At 36.1% G+C, this 26,313-nt stretch overlaps 1 protein-coding gene across 1 annotated transcript in view; it reads right to left on the bottom strand.

Annotated features, from left to right (window-relative positions):
* gabrb2b (gamma-aminobutyric acid type A receptor subunit beta2b) overlaps positions 1-26,313 on the bottom strand; it is a 76,468-nt gene that overhangs the window by 23,783 nt on the left and 26,372 nt on the right. Inside the window, exon 5 of the mRNA XM_023429360.2 lies at positions 12,846-12,928. Coding sequence (XP_023285128.1) covers positions 12,846-12,928 — 83 coding nt within the window. The remainder of the gene's footprint in view (positions 1-12,845; positions 12,929-26,313) is intronic.

Below are 26,313 nucleotides of genomic sequence, written 5' to 3'. Positions count from 1 at the left end.
TTTTTATGCCTTTATTTGATAGTATAGTGGAGAGAGACAGGAAACGGGGAGGCAGAGAGGGGGAATGACATGCAGCGAAAGGCCGTCCGATGCGGGATTCGAACCGGGGCCAACTGCAGCGAGGACTGTAGCCTCTACACATGGTGCGCCTGCTTAGACCACTACACTACACGACGCCCCACTATGGCGTTTTTTGACCTTTTTATGCCTCACTGTAGGAAAACCTTTTGTGCTGTAATATACTGTGATGTTTTTTGATGTTTATGGCCTTACTATACTATGACGTTTTTTGATGTTTTTTTGCCATACTATACTATGACATTTTTTGACAATTGTTTGCCTTACAATATTATGACCTTTTTTGACCTTTTTATGCCTCACTGTAGGAAAACCTTTTGTGCTGTATTATACTGTGACATTTTTTTATGTTTTTTTGCCATACTATACTGTGACATTTTTCGACGATTTTATGCCTTACTTTAGCAAGTAATTTTATGCCTTATTATACTGTGACATTTCTTGACGTTTTTATGCCATACAAATCTAAGACGTTTTTTGATGTTTTTTTGCCATACTATACTATGACGTTTTTTGACAATTTTTTGCCTTACAATACTATGACCTTTTTTGACCTTTTTATACCTCACTGTAGGAAAACCTTTTGTGCTGTATTATACTGTGACGTTTCTTGACATATTTATGCCTTACTATACTATGATGTTTTCTATGTTTTTTTGCCATACTATACTATGACTTTTTTTGACGATTTTTCAACTTACAATACTATGACGTTTTTTGACCTATTTATGCCTCACTATAGCAAGACATTTTATGCTTCATTATACTGTGACATTTGTTGACGTTTTTATGCCTTACTATACTATGATATTTTTTAATGTTTTTTTGCCATACTATAATATGACGTTTTTTGACCTATTTATGCCTTACTATAGCAAGACATTTTATGCCTTATTATACTGTGACATTTCTTGACGTTTTTATGCCTTACTATACTATGATATTTTTTTGTTTTTTTGCCATACTATACTATGACGTTTTTTGATGTTTTTTTGCCATATTTTACTACAACGTTTTTTTAATGTTTTTTTGCCTTATTATACTGTGACATTTTTCGACGATTTTATGCCATACTATACTATGACATTTTTTGACAATTTTATGCCTTGCTATAGCGAGACATTTTATGCCTTATTATACTGTGACATTTCTTGACTGTATTATACTGTGACGTTTTTTTATGTTTTTTTGCCATACTATACTATGACGTTTTTCGACGATTTTATGCTATACTATACTATGACATTTTTTGACGATTTTATGCCTTACTATAGCAAGACATTTTATGCCTTATTATACTATGACATTTCTTGACGTTTTTATGCCTTACTATACTATGATATTTTTTGATGTTTTTTTGCCATACTATACTATGACGTTTTTTGATGTGTTTTTGCCATACAATACTATGACGTTTTTTGATGTTTTTTTGCCATACTATACTATGACATTTTTCGACGATTTTATGCCTTACTATAGCAAGACATTTTATGCCTTATTATACTGTGACATTTCTTGACGTTTTTATGCCTTACTATACTATGACGTTTTTTGACAATTTTTTGCCTTACAATACCTTTTTTTACCTTTTTATGCCTCACTGTAGGAAAACCTTTTGTGCTGTATTATACTGTGACGTTTCTTGACGTTTTTATGCCTTCTTGTATACTATGATATTTTTTGATGTTTTTTTGCCATACTATACTATGACGTTTTTTGATGTTTTTTTGCCTTACTATAGCAAGACATTTTATGCCTTATTATACTGTGACATTTCTTGACGTTTTTATGCCTTACTATACTATGACATTTTTCGATGTTTTTTGAGATACAATACTATGATGTTTTTTGACGATTTTTCAACTTACAATACTATGACGTTTTTTGACATATTTATGCCTCACTATAGCAAGACATTTTATGCTTCATTATACTGTGACATTTGTTGACGTTTTTATGCCTTACTATACTATGATATTTTTTGATGTTTTTTTGCCATACTATACTATGACATTTTTTGATGTTTTTCTACCATACTATACTATGACGTTTTTTGACAATTTTTTGCCTTACAATACCTTTTTTTACCTTTTTATGCCTCACTGTAGGAAAACCTTTTGTGCTGTATTATACTGTGACGTTTCTTGACGTTTTTATGCCTTCTTGTATACTATGATATTTTTTGATGTTTTTTTGCCATACTATACTATGACGTTTTTTGATGTTTTTTTGGCTCACTGTAGGAAAACCTTTTGTGCTGTATTATACTGTGATGTTTTTTGATGTTTTTGGCCATACAATACTATGACGTTTTTTGATGTTTTTTTGTCATACTATACTATGACATTTTTCGACGATTTTATGCCTTACTATAGCAAGACATTTTTCGACGATTTCATGCCTTACTACAGCAAGACATTTTATGCCTTATTATACTGTGACATTTCTTAACCTTTTGTGCTGTAATATACTGTGATGTTTTTTGATGTTTTTGGCCATACAATACTATGACGTTTTTTGATGTTTTTTTGCCATACTATACTATGACATTTTTCGACGATTTTATGCCTTACTATAGCAAGACATTTTTCGACGATTTTATGCCTTACTACAGCAAGACATTTTATGCCTTATTATACTGTGACATTTCTTGACGTTTTTATGCCTTACTATACTGTGACGTTTTTTGATGTTTTTCTGCCACACTATACTATGACGTATTTTGACAATTTTTTGCCTTACAATACTATGACCTTTTTTGACCTTTTTATGCCTCACTGTAGGAAAACCTTTTGTGCTGTATTATACTGTGACCTTTTTTGATGTTTTTTTTGCTATACTATACTATGACATTTTTCGACGATTTTCTGCCTCATTATAGCAAGACATTTTATGCCTTATTATACTGTGACATTTCTTGACGTTTTTATGCCTTACTATACTATGATATTTTTTTATTTTTTTTTGCCATACTATACTATGACGTTTTTTGATGTTTTTTTGCCATACAATACTATGACGTTTTTTGACCTTTTTATGCCTCACTGTAGGAAAACCTTTTGTGCTGTATTATACTGTGACCTTTTTTGATGTTTTTTTGCTATACTATACTATGACATTTTTTCGACGATTTTCTGCCTCACTATAGCAAGACATTTTATGCCTTAATATACTGTCATTTTTTTATGTTTTCATGCCTTTCTATACTATGATGTTTTTGATATTTTTTTGCCATACTTTACTACAACGTTTTTTTTAATATTTTTTTGCCTTACTATGCTATGATGTTTTTTGACATATTTATGCCTTACTATAGCAAGTCATTTTATGCCTCATTATACTGTGACATTTCTTGACGTTTTTATGCCTTACTATACTATGACGTTTTTTGATGTTTTTTTGCTACACTATACTATGACGTTTTTTTATGTTTTTTTGCTACAATATACTATGACGTTTTTTGACCTTTTTATGCCTCAATGTAGGAAAACCTTTTGTGCTGTATTATACTGTGACGTTTTTTGGTGTTTTTTTGCCATACTATACTATGACATATTTTGACGATTTTATGCCTCATGATACTATGACATTTTTCGACGATTTTATGCCTTATTATACTGTGACATTTCTTGACGTTTTTATGCCTTACTATACTATGATATTTTTTTGACAATTTTTTGCCTTACAATACTATCACCTATTTTGACCTTTTTATGCCTCACTGTAGGAAAACCTTTTGTGCTGTATTATACTGTGACGTTTCTTGACGTTTTTATGCCTTTCTATACTATGACGTTTTTTGATGTTTTTTTGCCGTACAATACTATGACGTTTTTTGACCTTTTTATGCCTCACTGTAGGAAAACCTTTTGTGCTATAATATACTGTGACGTTTTTTAATGTTTTTTTGCCATTCTATACTATGATATTTTTTGATGTTTTTTTGCCATACTATACTATGACGTTTTTTTACGTTTTTTTGCCATACTATACTATGACGTTTTTTGACCTTTTTATGCCTCAATGTAGGAAAACCTTTTGTGCTGTAATATACTGTGATGTTTTTTGATGTTTTTGGCCATACAATACTATGAAGTTTTTTGATGTTTTTTTGCCATACTATACTATGACATTTTTCAACGATTTTATGCCTCACTATAGCAAGACATTATATGCCTTATTATACTGTGTCATTTCTTGACGTTTTTATGCCTTACTATACTATGATATTTTTTGATGTTTTTTTGCCATACTATACTATGACGTTTTTTTTTTTTTTTTTACCATACTATACTATGACGTTTTTTGACAATTTTTTGCCTTACAATATTATGACCTTTTTTGACCTTTTTATGCCTCACTGTAGGAAAACTTTTTGTGCTGTATTACACTGTGACTTTTTTTGATGTTTTTTTGCCATACTATACTATGACATTTTTCGACGATTTTATGCCTTACTATAGCAAGACATTTTATGCCTTATTATACTGTGACATTTCTTGACGTTTTTATGCCTTTTTATACTATGATGTTTTTGATGTTTTTTTGCCATACTTTACTACAACGTTTTTTTATGTTTTTTTGCCTTACTATACTATGATATTTTTTGACGTATTCATGCCTTACTATAGCAAGTCATTTTATGCCTTATTATACTGTGACATTTCTCGACGTTTTTATGCCTTACTATACTATGACGTTTTTTGATGTTTTTTTGCCACACTATACTATGACGTTTTTTGACAATTTTTTACCTTACAATACTATGACGTTTTTTGACCCTTTTATGCCTCAATGTAGGAAAACCTTTTGTGCTGTATTATACTGTGACGTTTTTTGATGTTTTTTTGCCATACTATACTATGACATTTTTTGATGATTTTATGCCTCACTATAGCAAGACATTTTATGCCTTATTATACTGTGACATTTCTTGACATTTTTATGCCTTACTATACTATGATATTTTTTTATGTTTTTTTGCCATACTATACTATGATGTTTTTTGATGTTTTTTTGCCATACAGTACTATGACGTTTTTTGATGTTTTTTTGCCATACTATACTATGACATTTTTTGACGATTTTATGCCTCACTATAGCAAGACATTTTATGCCTTATTATACTGTGACATTTCTTGACATTTTTATGCCTTACTATACTATGATATTTTTTTATGTTTTTTTGTCATACAATACTATGATGTTTTTTGACGATTTTTCAACTTACAATACTATGACGTTTTTTGACATATTTATGCCTCACTATAGCAAGACATTTTATGCTTCATTATACTGTGACATTTGTTGACGTTTTTATGCCTTACTATACTATGATATTTTTTGATGTTTTTTTGCCATACTATACTATGAAATTTTTCGACGATTTTATGCCTTACTATAGCAAGACATTTTATGCCTTATTATAATGTGACATTTCTTGACGTTTTTATGCCTTACTATACTATGACGTTTTTTGCTGTTTTTTTGCCATACTATACTATGACGTTTTTTTAAGTTTTTTTGCCATACTATACTATGACGTTTTTTGACCTTTTTATGCCTCACTGTAGGAAAACCTTTTGTGCTGTATTATACTGTGACGTTTTTTGATGTTTTTTTGCTATACTATACTATGACGTTTTTTGACAATTTTTTGCCTTACAATACTATGACCTTTTTTGACCTTTTTATGCCTCACTGTAAGAAAACCTTTTGTGCTGTATTATACTGTGACGTTTTTTGATGTTTTTTTTGCCATACTTTACTACAACGTTTTTGATGTTTTTTTGCCTTACTATATCAAGACATTTTATGCCTTATTATACTGTGAAATTTTTTTATGTTTATTGCCATACAATACTATGACGTTTTTTATGCCTTCCTATATACTATGACGTTTTTTGGATTTTGTATGCCTTACTATACTATGATGTTTTTTGACGATTTTATGCCTTGCTATAATATGATGTTTTTTGATGTTTTTTGCCATACATACTATGACGTTTTTTGATGTTTTTTGCCAAACAATACTGTGACGTTTTTTGCCTTAACTTACTGTGACATTTTTTGACATTTTAATGCCCTATTATACTATGATGTTTTTTTGACGTTTTTATGCCTCACTATATACTGTGACGTTTTTTGGAATTTTTATGCCTTACTATGACATTTTTTTATGTCTTTTTGCCATACTATACTAGGCCTTTTTTTGACAATTTTATGCCTTACTATACCATGATTTTTATTTTATGTTTTGATGCCTTACTATAGTAAGACATTTTATGCCTTATTATCCTGTAATTTTTTTGACGTTTTCATGCCTTTCTATACTATGACGTTTTTTGACGTATTTATGCCTAACTATACAATAACGTTTTTTGAACTTTTTATGCCTAATTGTAGTAAGACAATTATGCCTTATTATACTTTAATATTTTTTGACGATTTAATGCCTTACTATACTATGAAGGTTTTTGATGTTTTTTTTCCATACGATACTATGACGTTTTTCGACGATTTTATGCCATACTATACTATGACGTTTTTTACGATTTTATGCCTTACTATAGCAAGACGTTTTATGCCTTATTATACTGGGAAATTTCTTGACAACTTTATGCCTTACTATACCATGATTTCTATTTTATGTTTTGATGCCTTACTATAGTAAGACATTTTATGCGTTATCATACTGTAATTTTTTGATGTTTTTTGATGTTTTTTTGCCTTACTATAATATGATGTTTTTTGATATTTTTGGCCATACTATACTATGACGTTTTTATGCCTTCGGATAGTAATACATTTTATGCCTTATTTTACTCTGACATTTCTTGATGTTTTTCTGCCTTACTATAATATGACGTTTTTTGATTTTTTTTTGCCATACTATACTATGACGTTTTTTGATAATTTTATGCCTTACTATAGTACAACAATATATGCCCTACTAAACTGTGATGTTTTTTGGAATTTGTATGCCTTTCTATCCTACGAAGGTTTTTGATGTTTTTATGCCATACTATTCTTCTTCTTGTTCTATTTTTTGACAATTTTATGCCTTCCTATAGTATGACTTTTTATGGCATATTATATTATGAAGTTTGCTGATGATTTCATGCCTTAATATAATATGACATTTTTTGACGCTTTTATGCCTTACTACGCTGTGATTTTTCATGCCTCATTTTCACAACCTCCCTGTGACTGTCGGAGTTTCCCATTGTTTTCTTTGTTTGTTTTCCCTGTCTTTCTTACCCTGTGTCCCCTCCCCCTTGTCTTTTTGTGTATGCATGTACTTCCTAGATAAGAACCTCGGCTCTCCACTCACTCATTGCCAGATTGTTCCACTCTCTATGTGGTAACACTATTTAAACGCTTTAGTGTGAATTCTGACTTCTAATTGTCTTGGATGTATCCTCACCTTACTTCACACCTACTCCAGTTCTGCTGCCTGCTCTTGTTGAAACTGTCTGCTGTGCCACCATTTCCAGCCACGCTGCTCACCTGCTGCTCCCAGTCGGACCACTCACCTGCTCCACGCCAGTCATCCAATTCCACACTCGTCCTGCAACCTGGATCTTTTGCCCCACAACATTCCCTCAGAACTCTCTCCCTCACTCATTGAACAGTTGCCAATAGGCAACTTTTATTACTACACCACTGGTTGTTTCTGTGTCTGAATCTGTATTGGGGTCCAAACAGTATTTTAACCAGAACGTAACACCATATGATATTTTGATTTTGATGATTATGATTATGATTGCCTTTTCCTATGACGTCTTATGCCTTACTATACTATGAAATTTTTATACCTTACTATAATTTGACAATTTTATGCCTTTCTATACTATGATGTTTTTTTGACGTTTTTATGCCTTACTACACTTTGACAATTGTATGCCTTACTATGGATGTATATTTATGTAACATGTCTGTAATATAAATAGACATACTAAAATACATGTTTTTATTAGCTAGACATACTGTATATGTCATTATATGATATTGTTCCAATGTCTAACAGGTTTCATATGTATTTTTTATATAGGCTATAATTTAAATATATATATGATTTTACTTCATATGTACAAATTTCATATATGGAAATTCAACACATGTACATATATGACATTCGCGTATGGACATCCCTGAATGTAAATTCAGATCTTATATGTTAAGATATGTTGATGGTATTTAAAAGCCAACCTCTTTGTTTTGGAGGGATGTCGGGGTTGTTGTTTCCCTACCAATGTTGAGACCAACCCTACACCCTTGATGCATGCATGTATGGACACACACACAGCCACAGTTGCTGCTCCCCACCGAGTGTGTTTTAAACTTGGTGGGAAAAAGGCCTGTCACCAAATTAAAAGAGAGGGATGTGTGCTTGGGGTGCTGATGACTTGCTGTGTTGTGAGGCACACTCATTTGCAAACAGCCAATGTCCCATTCTATCTCCCCCTCAATTGCCTGCCATCATTCCCTGAACTATGTTCAAACCGTTAGTTTAAATGGACACTGCACAGTATGAGGTAACGTTATTTGCAGTTACAAGCTCTGCCCCATTTTACCAGAGACATTTCAGATTCCCAATTAGGTTTGATTAAGGCATTTTTGTGGGCTGGCCCCTTTGGTAAGATAAACTATAGATGAAAGGCAATCTTGTGTATAGTCGTGTTAGCATGAAGGTCATCCAGCACACTACTACTTCAATACTTCCTTATTTTCTCTTTATGGTCTGTCACGTCATGTGAAGCACTGATGTTTTTAAATGTGAAATGCAGAAAATGAGGGGTTTCTTTGCTATTCTTCTTATGGGTAAGAAGGCCAAAAATACTGTTTTTCCACATATAGAAAATGTCATTTTTTCTGGCAGAGCAGTTCTTTGCTCTGAGTGAACAGAAAAAATTGGATGAGTAAACATTTTTTAACATAAAATGAAAAAAAGAATGATAGGGCTAAGGGTATTATATTAATGATTCCTACAGATAAAACAGGGATAACTGTAAGATGTATTATTAAGCATGTTTTTAAGGTCATCAAAATAACAATGGTCATGGGCATTGGACTCCCTTTGTCCTCTCTGGAGGTGACATAACTGTGGGTGCATTTACATTAACCTGCTTAAATCACAATTTGAAATTGTCTAATTCAAAACAGGTAATTTAAACAAGTAAATGTTACAAAAAATGTATACGCTCACATTAGTTGGTTTGTCTTGATAAAGCAGTATTTTGCAAAATTGAAATGGAAACACTTGCCCCAGGAAGCCAGTTCCAATGTCAGACTGCTGGAAATCTGTTGTCATGTTTAATTGGAATGATGTCACGAGATGTGGAAACACAGCTTTATTCGCATAACATCTCTCAATGGAAACACAGACCATTCACCAACAGTGTTTTGTCAAGAAGTAAGAAGAATATTTCTTCTATTTTGTGCAAAATTGCACTGGTAACCCAGCTTATGACCAGTTTGACTAATCCCAAGTCAAATGTAAAATCAGAAGTGTAGAATTGTAGAGATCATTTTCTGTCAACCTGCTGTGCTTTTTTTTAAAATTGCAGTATAGTAAGAAAGGGTCAAAGGGTGTTTGAATCCTTAGGAAAATCAAAGAAAATGATTATCACTAAAGGCCTCTCCACAGTGGCCTCTCGAGACAGTGAAAAAAGAAATAGAATGGGAAAATGTCTGGTACTTGTCAATCCATGTTGAAAGTCCTATTGTAGAGGCCTGAGAAACATCCTCTAACAGATTTGTGCCAGATCATTGGGGACACTGGTCCCTAGTCTCAGGTTCACTGAGAAGTTAAAGACAAGCATAAGACCCTCTGCCACTGGACAACTCCTTATCTAAACACTCTTACTCTTGCAGAACGCATTCTTAAGTGGCAATGATGGGCAGACTGGGTAGGAGTAAAGGGTAGTGATGTTGTATCTTTGATGGACAGTTTGGATTTGATAAGGAGCTGCGGTGCCAGCTGTACTGTCATCAGTAAAGGAGAGAGAGAGGCCTGCAGCTGGCCTGAGGTGACCTTGTCAAACCTGCTGAATAGGAGGTTTAATTGGTTTGCCCTCCTCCTGGTTCATTTCAACCATTTGGTCTAACGGCTTATGCATAGAAAATGTTTCTCATTGCATTCCCCATCTCTTTCACACTAATATGCCACAGCTTGATTTCAATTCCCTCCCTGTTGGTGTTCTCTCCTCCCTAATTTTTTTTTTTTGCCTTTTCTGTGTCTTTGGGCATTTCTACTGCCAACCTAACTGTAAGCCCAGATGGCCCCCATTTAGTGTATTGAGGATGGATAAAAATGTGTGGTTTGATTCAGTGTTTGATATCAACAAACTGATTCTATAATTCCCACAAAATCTGCAGTGCAGTTGAGTCTTATGTGTGCATCATGCACCAAGCAAAACACATTCTGGTCCATTAGCTGACTACCTTACAGTGGAGCCTTCATACATTATTGTAACCACACTTTGACAGATCCAATTGCAACAGGCTGCTACTGTATAAATGGTCTGTGTCTGGGAACAGAACATTTTTTAAAGTGGTTATGGATCTATGTGCATCTTTATCCATGTATACAGAATGTTCCAGGTGTTATTCTCACATTTAAAGGGGACATATTATACTCCTTTTCAACAAGTTTAAATAAGTCTCAGAGGTCCCCAAAACATGTCTTTGAAGTTTCTTGCTAAAAAATCCACTCCGATCCTATATTTCAGCATGCCTGTAAACCCGTCTTTTTCAGCCCTGTTCAGAACAGGCTGTTTCTGTGTCTGTAGCTTTAAATGCAAATGAGCTGTGCCTGACCACGTCCCTCTACGGAAGGGGATTCAGCTTGGGCTTCTGGCACCATGCTGTAATGCTTACGGTGACCGTGACCGGTGACCTGGGTCAGAAGCGCTTTGGTTCAACGATACGACTTTTATTCAGAATCTGACCCAGAGGGAAAGGCTCCTGAAGAAGGTCAAACTCTACAACTGCAGCACGACATTTCTGAATGGTTGGTAGCCAATTTTGTGTATTTTGACTTTACATTTTCAGTTTGTTGATGTGTGCTGGCACACAGTTACCAACATGTAGCTAGGTAGCTAATGCTAATTGTTACTGTCTGTCATTACTGGGAGCTCTTTTGGTAAATAAGCACAATTTTGAATTGTGTAAGGTAGTTATCTGTCATGCCTCCTTAGATATACTTTTACAGTCTATGAAAATGTTTGTTGACTGAGGACTGCTACAGGTGTTCAATGTCGAGACTTGAAAGATACATTAATAGATGCTGACAAAGTAAATCATTTTTATTTTATTCATTTTTATCCATGTTTTGAGCAGAGGTGCTCATCATAACATCTTCCTTTATGTAGTAAATTTATTTTGTGTATTACAATGAAAGCTGTAAATCAGCATAAACATGTCTGTAAGCAACATTAATCTTTAGTCAAAGACAAGGCTGTGCAGTGTTTTCTACACTACACTGTTGTCAAGCTCCACATTATATGCAATAAGTGACATGTTATAAATTACCTATTTTATATGTGCTTGATATGTAGCCAAGCTTACTTCTTACCCACCTTAGCTCCACTGTCTGTCAGTTTTTGAATTTCATAAGCTTTATATTCTGGTGAATATTACCATTTTTTTCTATATTTTGGATGGGTGATCCTGTGGAAACTGTGCAACCATGCCCACAGAATCTGAGAATATCTGCTGCTAGTAGATGCCTCAGGTAGCATTCTCACTAGACAAACTAATCAGAGAGAAAATCACTGGAGTGGGCGATCATGTAGGATCATCAACTATCAGGCCTTATGCTAAACTTGTGTATAACTTCTTTTATTGTGCAATCTTGATTTCACAAAAACGCTTAAACCGCCTCCTTTGTACCTTATGCTCTAGTTCCCTTTGTACCCAAGCACCAGCTGTAGACCTTCCAGCTGAGTTACACAATTTTATGAAACACCCTTTAGCCAACTCTATATGTTACATATATCTGGATGCTTTTGCACTTATCCATTTGAGTTCTGACTCTAGTGTGCCAGCATCTGGCAGTAGATTTTTTTTTGGCATTTAAGGAGCAGTTTTCATCAGGGCTGTCAGCTGTGTTGAATAACATGCCATATAAGTGAATTTGTAATAAGAAAAAAAAATATTTGAGAACTCTGATCCTACTGGTTTTCTTAAAAAATATCATTAGAATATCTTAAATGAAACTACGATAGGTTTATTGTCTTTTTTTGCATTCATGGATGATGAAAATCTGGCTCGAAAAAACTGAACCTTTCTTCTTGGAACCCAATTTTGTGCAATACAAAACACATCTATAGTATTTATCTGAATAGAGATAATGCAATATCTCTAGAAGAGCAAACTCAGAGCGGAGTATATAATGAGGAAGAGAAGAAGGTTTCCACTTTTACCTAGGGAAATACTGTGAATTGGATGGCAAGGATTATGTTGAAAATATAAAAATTCCGAGTAAATCCTTGTACAGTAGTAAAGCACAAATTGTTGGGACCCTGTGCGGCCCAGTGACACATTGTTCCTGACAGTTGACTGAACAAAGCTAGAGCTATGCAAGACTGTATGGGTGCAGACTTAAAATCATATAGTTGTAAAGCAAGAATCAGCTAGAATTTAATGCTGTACAAAACCAATGCTTATGGGAGTTAGTATGTATAATTCAGCACTGGTAAGAAACTCAATATTGATAAATGACAGAAGACAAAAATCAACAAATAAAGGAAGGAAATACTCACAACTCTCTATCTCAAGTGTGCAGTTTTGCTCATCCAGTGGATATCTTCTTAGATCCATCATACAAGCGGCAGTGGTTGTGATCCTGAAAAGATATGACACAACGATTGTGGTAGAGTCTGACCAGAAACCCATTGTTTGTTGTTTTCAGTAGAGGAATGGCTGTAGTCTCCAGTATCTTTTTTGTCCCTGTATGTAGACAAGGGTAATCAAAACTGACTGATCCCAGCAGACACTGTAACGTCAGAGAGGCATTGGACCCTAACCACTCTAACATCGGACAGACATTAGATTTTGGTTGGAAATGAAAATTGGGTTCGCATCAAAACCCGGCCAACGTTGGCCAATTGTCATTGTGACATTTAGCAGACATATAGCTTTTTGTTCATGAGCAGAATGTCTGTATTTTATTTCAAGATGGCATTGGCATGTGACATTTAGGAGATGTTGGATTTTGGTTACCTAGAAATGCAACTGAAAACCAATAAAATATTATGTTAAATTAACGTTGGCATTAGACGGTCTGACATTTAATTTTGGTCACCTGACATCACATTCTACATTCAACCATATATCAATGTCTAACAAGGTTGGTGGCCGGATGAATACCTGCAGGGATAACAAAGAGGCTGTTAGAAGTCTGACGCTAAATCATCACTGGATAGCAGTTACACACAACAGTTGTATAGAGAATTTATGACCAAACCTTAAAGCCCCTCTGAAGAGAACTTGAAGTTCGGCAAACTTTGGTAACCCCTGAGCTCTGTCATCTCGTCAGCTACCTGTTCATGCCACTTCACTGTGAACTGTGGCGAAACGTGAGTATTAGAGCTATAACCCTTCAACCAACCAATCAGTCAGCATTGCAGTTAACAGCTGACTCTTTTTATCTTGGTTGATGGCGATCAGTTTAAAGCTTGTGCACGCATGAAGATATAAATGCTTAAACCTTTGTTGCCATGCTACACATCATTAGCTCAGATAGATTCCACAATTCAACTCTTCAGTCCATTTTACAGAAACCAGTAGTTCAAAAGTATAATCAATTCAGATTTACTGGCATCGTAAACCAGCAAGATGGTGAAACGGTGCTGAACTCTTGAAAAAAAGAAAAATCTGACAGGATAACTCTATTTTCATAAATAGAAGAGAATAATTATTAAAAAACAGAGATTATATATTAGATTTAAAATGCTGATATGTTTGGCCTTCTTTGAAGGCCTAGAAGGCCCTGAGCGTTCCCCCATGAATTTGAGAATGATGTATTCTCAGACCTTTTGAATAAGGTTTATAAATGATTATGGGAAAATGTAGCCTAATTTAACTAACAACAAGAATTCTGATTAAAATTCATATTGTCTACATAACCAAAGGTAACTAAATTAAGACTTTAAATCTTCAAAGACTCTACAGGACAATACATTTCAAGGTTTGGGAGTGGAAGTGGCAGTGGGAACTCCATTGAGGATTACAGGGCAAAAGCTAATGCTTATGTCCCAGGATAATCCTGTGTGTCCTCTATTAGGCCCCACCTGATATGTGAGTCACATCAAGGATCAAACTCTATGGGACAGTGGTAACCGCAGAGATAACAGACGTATGTCGAATGAAACGAAACGCATTACAACCTGACGTCATCTTACTTTTTAAGTCAAGATTATTATTCATATGAAGTGACACCTCTAGTGCTACCAGTGATAATAATATTTGAAGTAGAAGCAGCAGCAGAAGAAGAAATAACATATTTCATATTAAGGAATTGAGTTTATCATTTCGATTTCTAAAATATTTATAATTCTTAAAAATAGCTGTTGAATAGATCTGTTCTGACATCATGTGGTCACTACAAAATCTCATTTTAACTCACTTGTGTTTCTTTTCTTCAGCTTGACCAAGATAAGAGTGAGATTTCCCAGGCTTTCTGTGAGTGTTAAGTTTTGGCAAAGTTGTCCACCCCTCTCTCTGCTGATTTGAGTGACATTGCTTTGCTTTGTGAACGTTGTTGTTGAGTGTGAAAAGTTGTATGAATAAACAGGAAAAAAAGAGATCATGGGAGGTTCTTTTATGTCTGTCTCCACTTAGAATCAAAAGTGCTTTTAATGTTTTAAGCTCTCAAGTTTTACTTGACAGGGAATTGTATATGAGGTGCTGGCATGGCTACACAAACACAGAAAATATAAGACGAAGATTTATTGGGAGGCCTTGATCTTTAAGCTAATGAAATTATCTCCCTTCTACATCTCAAGACACCAATGAAGTTTAATGACCATAGCATTCAGAGAATATATTAAGTATCATACATATAAATAAGCCAGAGACTACTCCTTTGGTAATGCTATGTAAATCAAGGGAGTTATTTTTATTGTGTATAGCATGGGAGTAGTGGAGTAGGCCTCAAACACACCCCTGTTTATTTCATCCCGACAGTGTTCATTAACAAAAGATCTCACAGTTATCGTTCAGCTAAGACGTTTCATCTAAGGAAACACTTGAAATGACAAATGTAAATCATATTATCCTGTAACGGACTGAAATGGGATCTAGCTATCATCTCCAGCACCTGAGGTGACGCATATCAACCCTACCTGACTCTATGGAGTATGTTGACAAAAAGAAAGATCAATAAGGCTGTAGATTATTAACTTCATTTCAACTGGGATGGCCACAAGGGTGATTGTATAGACAGGTACAAGAGTTTTGAGGCAAATGGGACAGTGGAGCATAAAGCTGACTCCTGAGGCTTAACTATTTCATTTTCTCTCTGGCAGAATCCGATATAGACATAAAAGAATGGCATCAAGTGGGCTGTAGTAGACTCCAATTCAATGCAGTCAGTGATGAAAGACACCATGATTATGTTTTTAGTACTTCAATAAGGAGGAAACTCTGTCTAGATTTACTTTCTATTTGTTTAAGTATTTCCATTCATTTTTTTCAGTTTTAGTAAGAAACACGTCATGATTTCATCTTAGACTTTTTGAACTCATGAGTTTTAGTCTACATGAGATGAAGTAGCCAAATGATTTATATAATCAAAATGGGAAAGTCATTGATACAAGTTAATTCAGTATCATGTGGATTATGTTACACTTGGGTTGTCTTTATGTGTCAAACACATAACTGTGATTTTTATTTAAAGCTTCTCTAACTTTTGATGGATTGTGACAAATGAACTGCGAACAAAACAAATCAGTTTAAATCTGGACTATCTATGGCCTGATTGCTCATAACCCTAATCTAATATTCTAGAAGAAACGTTCTAGCATGATAAGTGCTTTTATAATAGCTTCAAACAGCAGTGGCCAAAGAGCTATAGCCTTCTGCTTTCTTGCCCCTATCGTATTCTGTGTAATAGCATTTAGCCTTCCAATTGCTATCAAAACAAATAGACAGGGGTGGATCATAAAGGACAATAACAGCAGCCAGCCATGAGTCAGTAGATAAGGTTATGTTGTCCATCAGACTTTGTGAAGGGAACGTAAGGACGAGGCTGTGAGTAATAGGCTGCCATTCTTTCCTTGGCTCTGTTCTTGTGTGAGAACTTGACTCCCACTGAGGGAGTTGCCACAGAGCAGCACAGCATGGTGGGTAATCGTCTAGGCACACCTGACAACATAGATAAATTTGTGCCAGAGGAGAGGCTCATCTTGAGTCCAATCCTCTGTGTTACACAGCAGAGATAATCACCCTTGTGTGTCTCTGTGCCTCTATCACTCTCTTTTGCTCTCTTCTCTTTCTCTTTCTCTCTCTCTCTCTCTCTCTCTCTATTTCTCTCTCGCTCTCTCTCTCTCTCTCACACACACACACACACACACACACACACACACACACACACACACACACACACACACACACACACACACTATTCCATTATTTGTACCATCAGCCACTGGAATGCCAATCTTTTTTTGCATCCCATAATCTATGCATTTCTAAACCCCAAGCCATCCAAGATTTATGCACTTGCATATTGGACAACAACTCAAAATATTGTGCGTGATATGATTGGCAGAAAGCTTTTAAAATGATGATGCAGAAATACGACATTACTTTTCACAAAGCTCTTGTGGTCCGTTTTTCATATGCCTTTTGGAAAGGCATCCTGTGCTGTCTGTAAATCATCTGTATCAACGTCCAAGCTCACCACAGGCACCATATGGTGAACAGGTGGGTCCACACCTGCCCAAATCAAAACAATCTGCATGGTAAACTCAAAATAAACAAGAATAAGGAAGTTCACCGTTGCTTAAGTTCTTCAATTCGCCATATTATTTTCTAACAGTCGTGCCTCTCTAACAAACAGTTAGTTATGGAGCACTGTAGCACCAGTTCCTGTTAGCCTCCACAAAAACAAACTGAGTGTTCCAAAAAGTGTGCAAAAATCTACTGGATGCATCATAATTTAAGCGTGCTGATGCCAAACAACTGCACTCTGAGTCCTGGACACGCAATTACATTATGTTTCATTACATGTTCTCATTGTACTTGGCATATAGGAGAATGTGTATATTTGGAGGTAAACTACAGTATATATTTAAACCAAATGACTGTGTTTGCATTGTGGTAAATGAAAGGACAGATGATTCAGAAGCTGTATACATGTAGGTGACTGAATAATAAATTTTTGAGGGAGATTGTAAATTGAAGAATACAGACTAGGATGGCAAAAAAAATACTCCTACACTTGCCAGACACAGTGTGTCAGTATCAGTGAAACCTTAACATCATTGCATTTAGGGGTTCAAATCAAAAGTATAGTTTTTTTTTTTTTTTGCAGTTTATAGTATGGGCCCATTAAAGTTCCTAAATAAAGAAATTATTATATTGCTCACTAATTGGTTTTAAAACTGTGTTTCCTGGCAAGCAACTTCTTGAAGTAAAATGATTGTCCTCTCCAGAAAACCAGCAGCAGCAGCATAAATTTGTTCCTAGACCTTGTGTTTACATTCAGTACAAAGCATCTAACTTCAGACAACTTCACATCCCTTCTCCTAGCAACAGTCACACTGGTTTCTTTTAACCAAACTTTGACCATGATCTGAAGTAGTTTTAATTGTTATAAAATTTTACTAAACATCTAATTTTGTCATTTGCGTAGGCCTGTGAAGACTTGTGGCTATATTTGCATGAAGGGAGGGCAGCAAGGCAAAAGAGACCACAGGAGTGAAATAACAAAAAGATAGATGAGAGAAAATTTGAGGACAGAGGGTGTCAGTTGAGACAGAGAGGGGGACTATCATAGTGGCACCTTTTAATAGCAATAAATGAGTTCAAAGGGAAGAGTTCTAACATTAACATTCTGTTTCATATTACACACCTCAGGGGTTTCCACCCCCCACAGTGAGACGGGAAGGTTGTTTGAGCCTAAGAGGTTTAGATGGATTCCCCTTTTCTTTCTCTGTCTTTGTCAGCGTGTATTTCTCTCTGATGGATTTACTGCTGGTGATGGGGCTCTGTGGCTTCCAAGTGTTTAACCAAGGAGTAAATTGCCGGTTACTTTCTGGCAACTTTCTGATCTCTGTGTCAAGATGGAGTCAGTGGTGTAGTAATGAGAACAAGAGCCTGTGGCAGAGTCTTTGAACAGATCGTGTGGGAAAGGTAAAGGTTATGCATGTTTGTGTGGGGTTATGTGTGTGCATTTGTGTTTGTTATGTCGCTGTCACTCTGTGTAAGTTCCTGCTTGTGCTCGCAGCTGTCTGGCTCTCCATTTACCCTCACGCACTTTCCCGCTTGTCCCATCCATTAAATGATGCACAGCCGCATTTCCCGCCCCGTCTTAGTATAGCCCTCCGTTGCTTGGTTACTGCCTCAGGACAGTGCCAACCACACCAACTGAGCCCCATATGTTGCATCACCTGCAGTGACCGTCCATATTTACCAGACGGTGCTTGAAGACTCTGTTCCTGGATGGATCAAACTTGTGAGGTCAAATCAGGGCCAAGTAGCCTTAAGGGATTCCAGCAGTCATTGGAATTCAGGCCAAGCAAATGTGTTGACTGTTGGTCACATACTTGGAACAGACGTGCTTGGTCGACTTCACTGAATCAACTTCTTTACCACTCACTGTTCTGTAACCCTCCACTCCCGTTGCTGCATCTGTTAAAGGGTCCATATTTTCTGGCATTTTATATAAAGTTTTAATATTCATAAGATGATATATTTGTGGTTTTAAGAACCAAAAACCATCTCAATATAGTTTTGCATCTCCTCTCTCACACTTCTCTCTGGAGCTCTAGCAAGAATAGGACGTTTTGTGTCCCTTCTCTTAGCGTCTCGTTTGATTGGCTAATTGGCTACTACTTTAGCTTGGTAAAACTCACCAGTAAATGCAAATGGCCATTGTCAATTGGCACTGAAATGAGCCAAACAAACAACAGTCAACTTTAGACTAAAAGGCTCTGGTATTTCAGAAACAGTAAACTTTGGCTACTGATCTCTGATATTAGTACTGTCCTTGGGGAAGGCTGTGCAACGATATATTGGCCTCCTGACATCCAATGACTGCACAGCCTATATATATATATATATATATATATATATATATATATATATGTTGTGACATCACAAAGTTACAGAAGTCCTGACGGCTAGTTTTCAAGCACAATTTCTGAATGCGGGCTGTGTGGATTTCTCTGTGGACTGAATGTTTTGATACTTTCACAGTATATATATAGCACTTAGACCCGCTTTATAATCAAATAAGACAGGGAAGTCTCACTTTCTACAATATGGGACCAAACTAACATATGCTAACAGTTCAAATAAGTCCAGCATTGAACTATTTTCCTGTAGCCATGTTATATATTAAACTATTATAGAAAATGTATTTAGAAGTTAAAGTTAAACATTATTATCATATGTTATCAAAATGGGCGTTGAAACAAAACAAACAAAAAACACATTAAACACTGAAATGATTCTTACATTAGATCAGTAATAGTACCAATCTGAAAGAGACCATTCTGAATAATAACTACATTTTCTTTTAACACATTTACTTTCATCAAAGATTGACTTTTCTTGACTTTTCACAGCCTAACAAGAAAACAAAGGGAGTAGGATGCCCACAGAATCAAATCACTTGGATGCTGTAACAATAGATATTTAACAAGAAAATATTATGTTTGTCATTTACTGTCAATGTTTTTTCAACCTGATATTGATCATTAAAGTCAGACATTACTTGAGTATGCTAATTTATCTAATTTACTATCAAAAAAGCTCGTTATCTATGCAATCTTGCGGCAGTCCCCCTGTACTCATTAATCCCCAGTGATGAACACACAAGTCAGCTCAACAATTAACCCTGATGAAGAACAAAGGCAAGACCCCTCCTTCTGATGTGCTTTCTCAGGCTTAACCTGCCTGAAAAACACAGAGAGAGCACTTTTGTTGTTTGTTGATACTTCCTTTTACATTATCATTATATTATTTCCTGAAGTCAATTTCTGCTATTTGCTGTTGTGTATTCACAGCAAAAAGAATGCCCTTGAAATGGTGGGTTTAGTTTTGATGATCAGTGTGGGGGTTGGTACAAGGTATGTGGAAAGAGAACACTAGTTTGCCTGTCAGTAGATGTGTGCAAATTAATGCATAACCACCCCACAAGAAGGGTCAGTGCTGTTTGCCTTTGCGCCACCATAATAATGAATCCCTGGGATGAATTGGCAGTTCAATGGCAAATACAGTGTGTGTGTGTGTGTGTGTGTGTGTGTGTGTGTGTGTGTGTGTGTGTGTGTGTGTGAGTGTGTGTGTGTGTGTGAATATGCATCAGCTGTTTGTACATTTTATGTGTGTGGCTTCCTCTATTATCAGCATCTATGGAGTCGCTGCATCCAATTACTTTTCCAATAAACAGCCTCAATGAAAAGATTCTCCTTTTCACAATGCATCCTGCTGTTTGTGTGTGTACAAATAATTCGTCCACTATTCCCTTATTAAAGTATGTATATTGTATTTCTGTAACAAATGAACTATTAACTGTGATGCACAGATTATTATTTGCGTCATTAAGGGCCAAAGGTCGGAGGAAGTGGTTGTAGGGAATCACCTTTTTTCTCATCACGCTCACCTTGAAACTTCAGAATTTTGTCATGAAAAAATGATTCATTCTTTAGTTTCTAATGAACAAAACAAATCTGAAAAATATTCACTGAAGCGATTTCATTAAATTGTAATCACTATTCATTAGGTATAGTCTGAGGTTGGTCATGAAATAACATTGTTCTCTGCAAACTCTGATAAAACACTTTAACAGTTCTGGTCAAAATTGTTGGCACTCCTGGATTTCAAGTACATAATTCCGAATATCTTTAGAAATAAATGCAAATGAACAAATTTTGTACAACCAGAATATTTTTAATAAAATGCCCAAGGTTACTGAACAAAAGAAAAAAAACAATTGCATAATGAGATAATATGAACACAAATGTACTCCAGACACAATTATTGGCAGCCTTCACTAATACCTGGCTCCAGCACCTTTTGGTAACAATGACAGCCTCTAAATGTTTCTTGTAGCCACCTATGCACTATGTCTGCTGGTAGGTTCTGCCACTCTTTCATTGCTATGTGTTCAAGCTCTTAAAAGTTTGCAGGAGTCATTTTTGCAGCTGCAGATTTCAGCTTTCTTCAAAGATTTTCAGTGAAATTTACATCATGACTTATTGCTGGCCAGTTTAAAACATCCATCTTTTCCTTTTCAACCATTCTTTTGTTCTGCTGGATGTGAGCTTTCAGCCATTGTGCTGCTGGAAGACCCAAGACCGTCACCTCAAACCTAGTTTTCTGACACTGGTTAACACTTTTTGCACTAAAAGGCCATGGTGATCTTCTGATTTCATCATTCCTTTGATAGATTCAATGCCTCTAGTACCAGAGACAACAAAGCAGCCCCACAGTATGATAGAGCCTCCACCATGTTTTACTGTAGGTAGAGCGCTGTTTTCCTTGTGGGCTTCATTTCATCACCTATACACAAAATGATGCACTGCATTCCCAAAGAGCTTTTCTTTGGTTTCATCTGTCCATAAAACATCATCCCAGCAAGACGCTGGCTTATTCATGAAAGTTCTTCTAAACATCAGTCTTCCCTCTTTGTGCCTGCAGTACCCTCCTTGGCCTTGGCCCATGGAGCCCTCCTTGGTTTAGTGTGCAGTGTATTTCACGGGCCGAAACCACCACTCCAGATTGCTCCAGGTCAGCCTGAAGTGCTTTAGAGTGGTGTTTTTTGTTTTTCCACAATCCGCACCAGCCCTCACAAACTTTTCTCATTGTATTTCACCTTAGCGTCACATTCCTGGGAGCATCTTAACTGTGACTGTGAAACTTTCTCTATACCATTACGAACCGTTGAAACATTGATTTCAAGATTGGCGTTGGCGATCGATTGCCTTGTAGCTTTTTGGAATTGTTATGTTTTGTGATAATAGCATTTCTGATGCTCTCAGACAGCTGCTCTCTGCGGTAAAACCATCAATCATTGGTTAATTCAGGTCGTGTGAATGCTGAAAATTAAGCACAGGCAATCGAAAGGTTGCCAATAATTGTGTCCGGGGTACATTTTTTGTCTTATTTCATTGAAGATATTCAAAATTATGCATTTGAAATCCAGGGTGCCAATACTTTTGAGCAGGACTGTACAATATTTTTGGGAACGATAGTGTTTCACATTATTCCATATTATAGCTGCTTTTTTTTTCCTGTAGATGACTTGATGCTTGTCAGGAAATGATGTGCTGTAACTGTTTTTTCAATGAATAACAGTTTTCTCCATCTGCCCAGCAACTCTGTGCAACAACTCTGCTGGCTGTCTGGCAACCTCAAAGTGATGGCTAGCCTCCAGGTAATCACTGAGCCATGCTGTTGTTCACCTAGAAATACTTCCAACATGCAGCTCCTCGTAAAACCACAAATTGTTGTTTGCACATTTCAATTTGTGTACAGACTAAATAAATGAGACGCTACATATTGATTAGTGATCTGCAGAGGTCTTGCTGGGTTTGTTTGGACAGAGCTGCGCTAGCTGTCCCCCCCCCCCCCTTGCTTCCAGTCTACATTTAAAGCGCAGCTTGTCTTCTCTTTGCTCTAGTTTCATCCTAAACTCACTGATTCCCCAAAATGTCAGACTATTCCTTTAATGTCCCTGAGTTAGGATGCTGAATATATGTATTAATATTGTGTTTTTTAATTCATATATTTTTCCTTGATATGTCAGAGTGTAGAAATTATCATTCACATAACCCACATTATTATAATTCATATTTCATTTTCTTTGGTCTTTGGTTTTACTACATGTTTCTGCAATCACCCAACTGTCATTGCAAGGACCATTAAGGTTTCATGTCCTCTAATCTAATTTATTGCCGTAATATATTAAATAGCAGCGTAATTTTTATTAGGCTTTGAGGGGACAGTAATATGCTGTATCTGCATGTGCTGCATGGATTTATGAGCACTCATTGACATGCACAAGATCCTATGACCCAATTTAGGATTTGTAAAAAATCTGGTCATCCTACTTACATGATATTGAGTGTCAAGGGTGATGGATTTCTTCTCCCAGTTTCAATCTAATCCCACTTGATCCAAAGTAATATTTGCGCTGACTTTGTGTCATAACTTCTGCTACGCAATGTAAATGCTCAGACCCATATTCCAAGTGATTATGGATTTTTTCATTTGCATATTGGATTCAGAGGTTGGGTTGATACCGCGGGTTATCCGTTTTAACCCAAATGGCCAGACTCAAGGAAGATTTGTACTATTGGAGTTCTATTTCAGTATAATCTGACCCTCACAATCTGCTGCTCCCCGTCTAGCTTTCTTCTGTGTGCTTGTGTCCAATTTTATGTTCCAGACAATGCGCACATTGTCAGTGACGTAAGAGAGAATGATCACGCACCATTCTTATTAAATGAATAGCCGAAGTACTAGATGTCAAATTGATGTCCCAGGGGACTGACGCTATTCAGGGGGCTGTAATAAACCAACAAAAACATCACCAAACAACTTCAAAACCCACCAAGCAGTTTTCTTGATGCTCTGTTTACTGTGTGTAGGAATCTGATGTGTAATGCTTTGCTTTTTCATTAGCTCCAGCTTTGATCCAGGAGGAATGGTTATGATAGTGAACCGACACAGTAAAGTTTGACAGGAGGATTTGGTTTTGACCAGGGGGTTTCTAATTTATCCTGGAGGCAATAAAATGCATCAATGAACATAAAAAAAACAATTGTAAAAAGTCTAATTGTGATTCACCTGAAGAACATGGTGCCGGTCGTAACAATACACCCAAGGATCTAATTACTGTGCTTTTGTTCAGCAGAAGAATAGTCAAAGGGTTATAAAGCTTTTTAAAGAGGACTATAATACAGAACTGTATCTTTTTTTCCTGTTGAGAAGAAAAAACTCAAGGCCTTAGCACTAGTTCTGCGGTGAATAAAATGTGAAAGAGACCAGCTTTAGTCAAAGAAAATATCATGTTAAGAGGGCAAGTTCTCTTCTTAGACGGCTTATTTTCTCTTCTTAAAACCTGTCTTTTTCTTTAATAACCACTTTTCTTTATCTCTTTATCTATAAAGAATCTGATTGGTCTTCCTTCTCCTCCTACACACTCACCATATCCACCAACTATCTAGCCTTTTGTTTGGAGTCAGAGCTACTTGAACTTCGACACAAATATTGGCAGAGATGTTTCTTTGGTTGACGTGGAGGCAGTTCAAGAGACATAATGTAACCTTGTGTAAGAAACCTGAACTAATTATAACATGCTGAGTACTGTAACAGGGGCAGTGTGTGAGTAATGAAGACAGACAACATGGATGAAGAAGACCAAAGAGAGCAATGTTGGCATGATTTCTTTCTAATCGTCTCCTTAACGCCCCTCTCTCTCTCTCCTTCTTTGTCTCATTGTCTCCCGCTCTCTCTATTTCATTTCACTCTCCCACAGCAGTGCCAATGCGCTGCCATGATGGCCATTAAGATGTTATGGTTTTCAATAACTTTTTATAGAGTTTGTGCATCAGAGACCTATTTGCAAAATGAACTGATGAGACATCAGTGAGATGTGAGAAGTGCACTGTCATCATGTTAACTTTGAGAGGTTGAACCTCAGTGGAACGGGTCAATCATTTCATAGAATAAAATAGTGGGGTTTGTTTTTGGCAACAGGAAAACAGTTGTGACGTGTCATATCAACATATCAAATATGCAAATGTCTCATCTTGGGGAAAGTGGCCTCCACGAAGAAGTGTTTACAAAGAAAAAGATCAAACCTGATGTTTGGTAAAAGTTGCACTCCAGTCTGTAGCTGGGAATGTGTCAAAAAACTTGCTGAATGTTGAAAGCTGTCATTGTCTGACAAACTCATCCATCACACTACGTTTGAGGAAACTAAAAAGTACAACCATATGCTCTTTAGTTGTTCTTTGGTAGGATGCATTACTAAGATGAATGATGTTTCAATCATCTGACAAGACTGCATTCAAATTGTCAATGTTCACGTCTTTGTTCGGAGCATTTTATGATTGAATGGAAGAAGAAAAGGTCTTTGAGGGACTATCAAAAAATGTTCTTTTTCCTCTCAGCCTCTGACAGCGGTGTATTGGTGCACGTATATGATTAACATTGGAGTCGGAAAACTGCGCAATAACAGGGCAAATAAGAGAGAAAAAGTAGCTGTACAGCTTAGAAACCATGGGCAGACTGTGTTCTGTTAGCAGTGGTTTTGAAAAGTAAGAATCACACCAGCATCTAAACTAACTGACATGACATTTACAGGAAGGTTTTCAAGCTGCAGCTGACGCACGCGCCGGTTAGCAAACTGATGTAAGCATTGCAACTTTCCTGGGTGTTATATTTCATTTTAATTTCAGTTAAACTTAATACTTTACACCTGTAGATATTCTTAGTACTTTTTCATACTGTTGGTGGTGATGTAAATTATGCAGAGTCCCTGCAAAGGAGTTGAGTTTAGTACCACAGAAGCATTTAGTTGGTAATGTGCACATGTCCTGCAAATGAGGACACAAGTAGGTCACTTCATCAACATTATAGTTTTCACTCAGGGGTGATATTGCACCTCACATCAGTAGTTTTTTTCATCTGGCTCTAATGAGCTAATTACTGACTGAGACCAATGCAGCAATTGTTGACTCATTATTTTATTAAAGTTGGTAGAAGTTTGATTTTCCTCCCAGGTTGTTTATTTGATTTTAAAAATAGAAAGTACAAAGGATTAAGTGGGAAGTGTTTGACAACATGAAGTGGAAATTACAACAATTTGCGCAGCGTAGTCTATCATTATCTGGTGCCGTATTCATGCAGCATGTGGAAGATATGTTTTTTTTTTGTTTGTTTTTTTCTGTTTGTTTGCACATGTGAAATATCTAAGCCCCTAGTCTTGTTGTGTAGTCAAAAGTGTTTTTCCAAGAGATTAAAATCTCACCTTAGACCGTACAGTACGGTGCC

This window comes from Seriola lalandi, unplaced genomic scaffold (genome assembly GCF_002814215.2).
Source record: "Seriola lalandi dorsalis isolate HSWRI2012SDOR001 ecotype SW California unplaced genomic scaffold, Sedor1 jcf7180002054893, whole genome shotgun sequence".
Lineage (NCBI taxonomy): Eukaryota > Metazoa > Chordata > Actinopteri > Carangiformes > Carangidae > Seriola > Seriola lalandi.
Note: the sequence above shows the minus strand (reverse complement) of the source record. Positions and strands in the feature narration are given on the sequence as shown.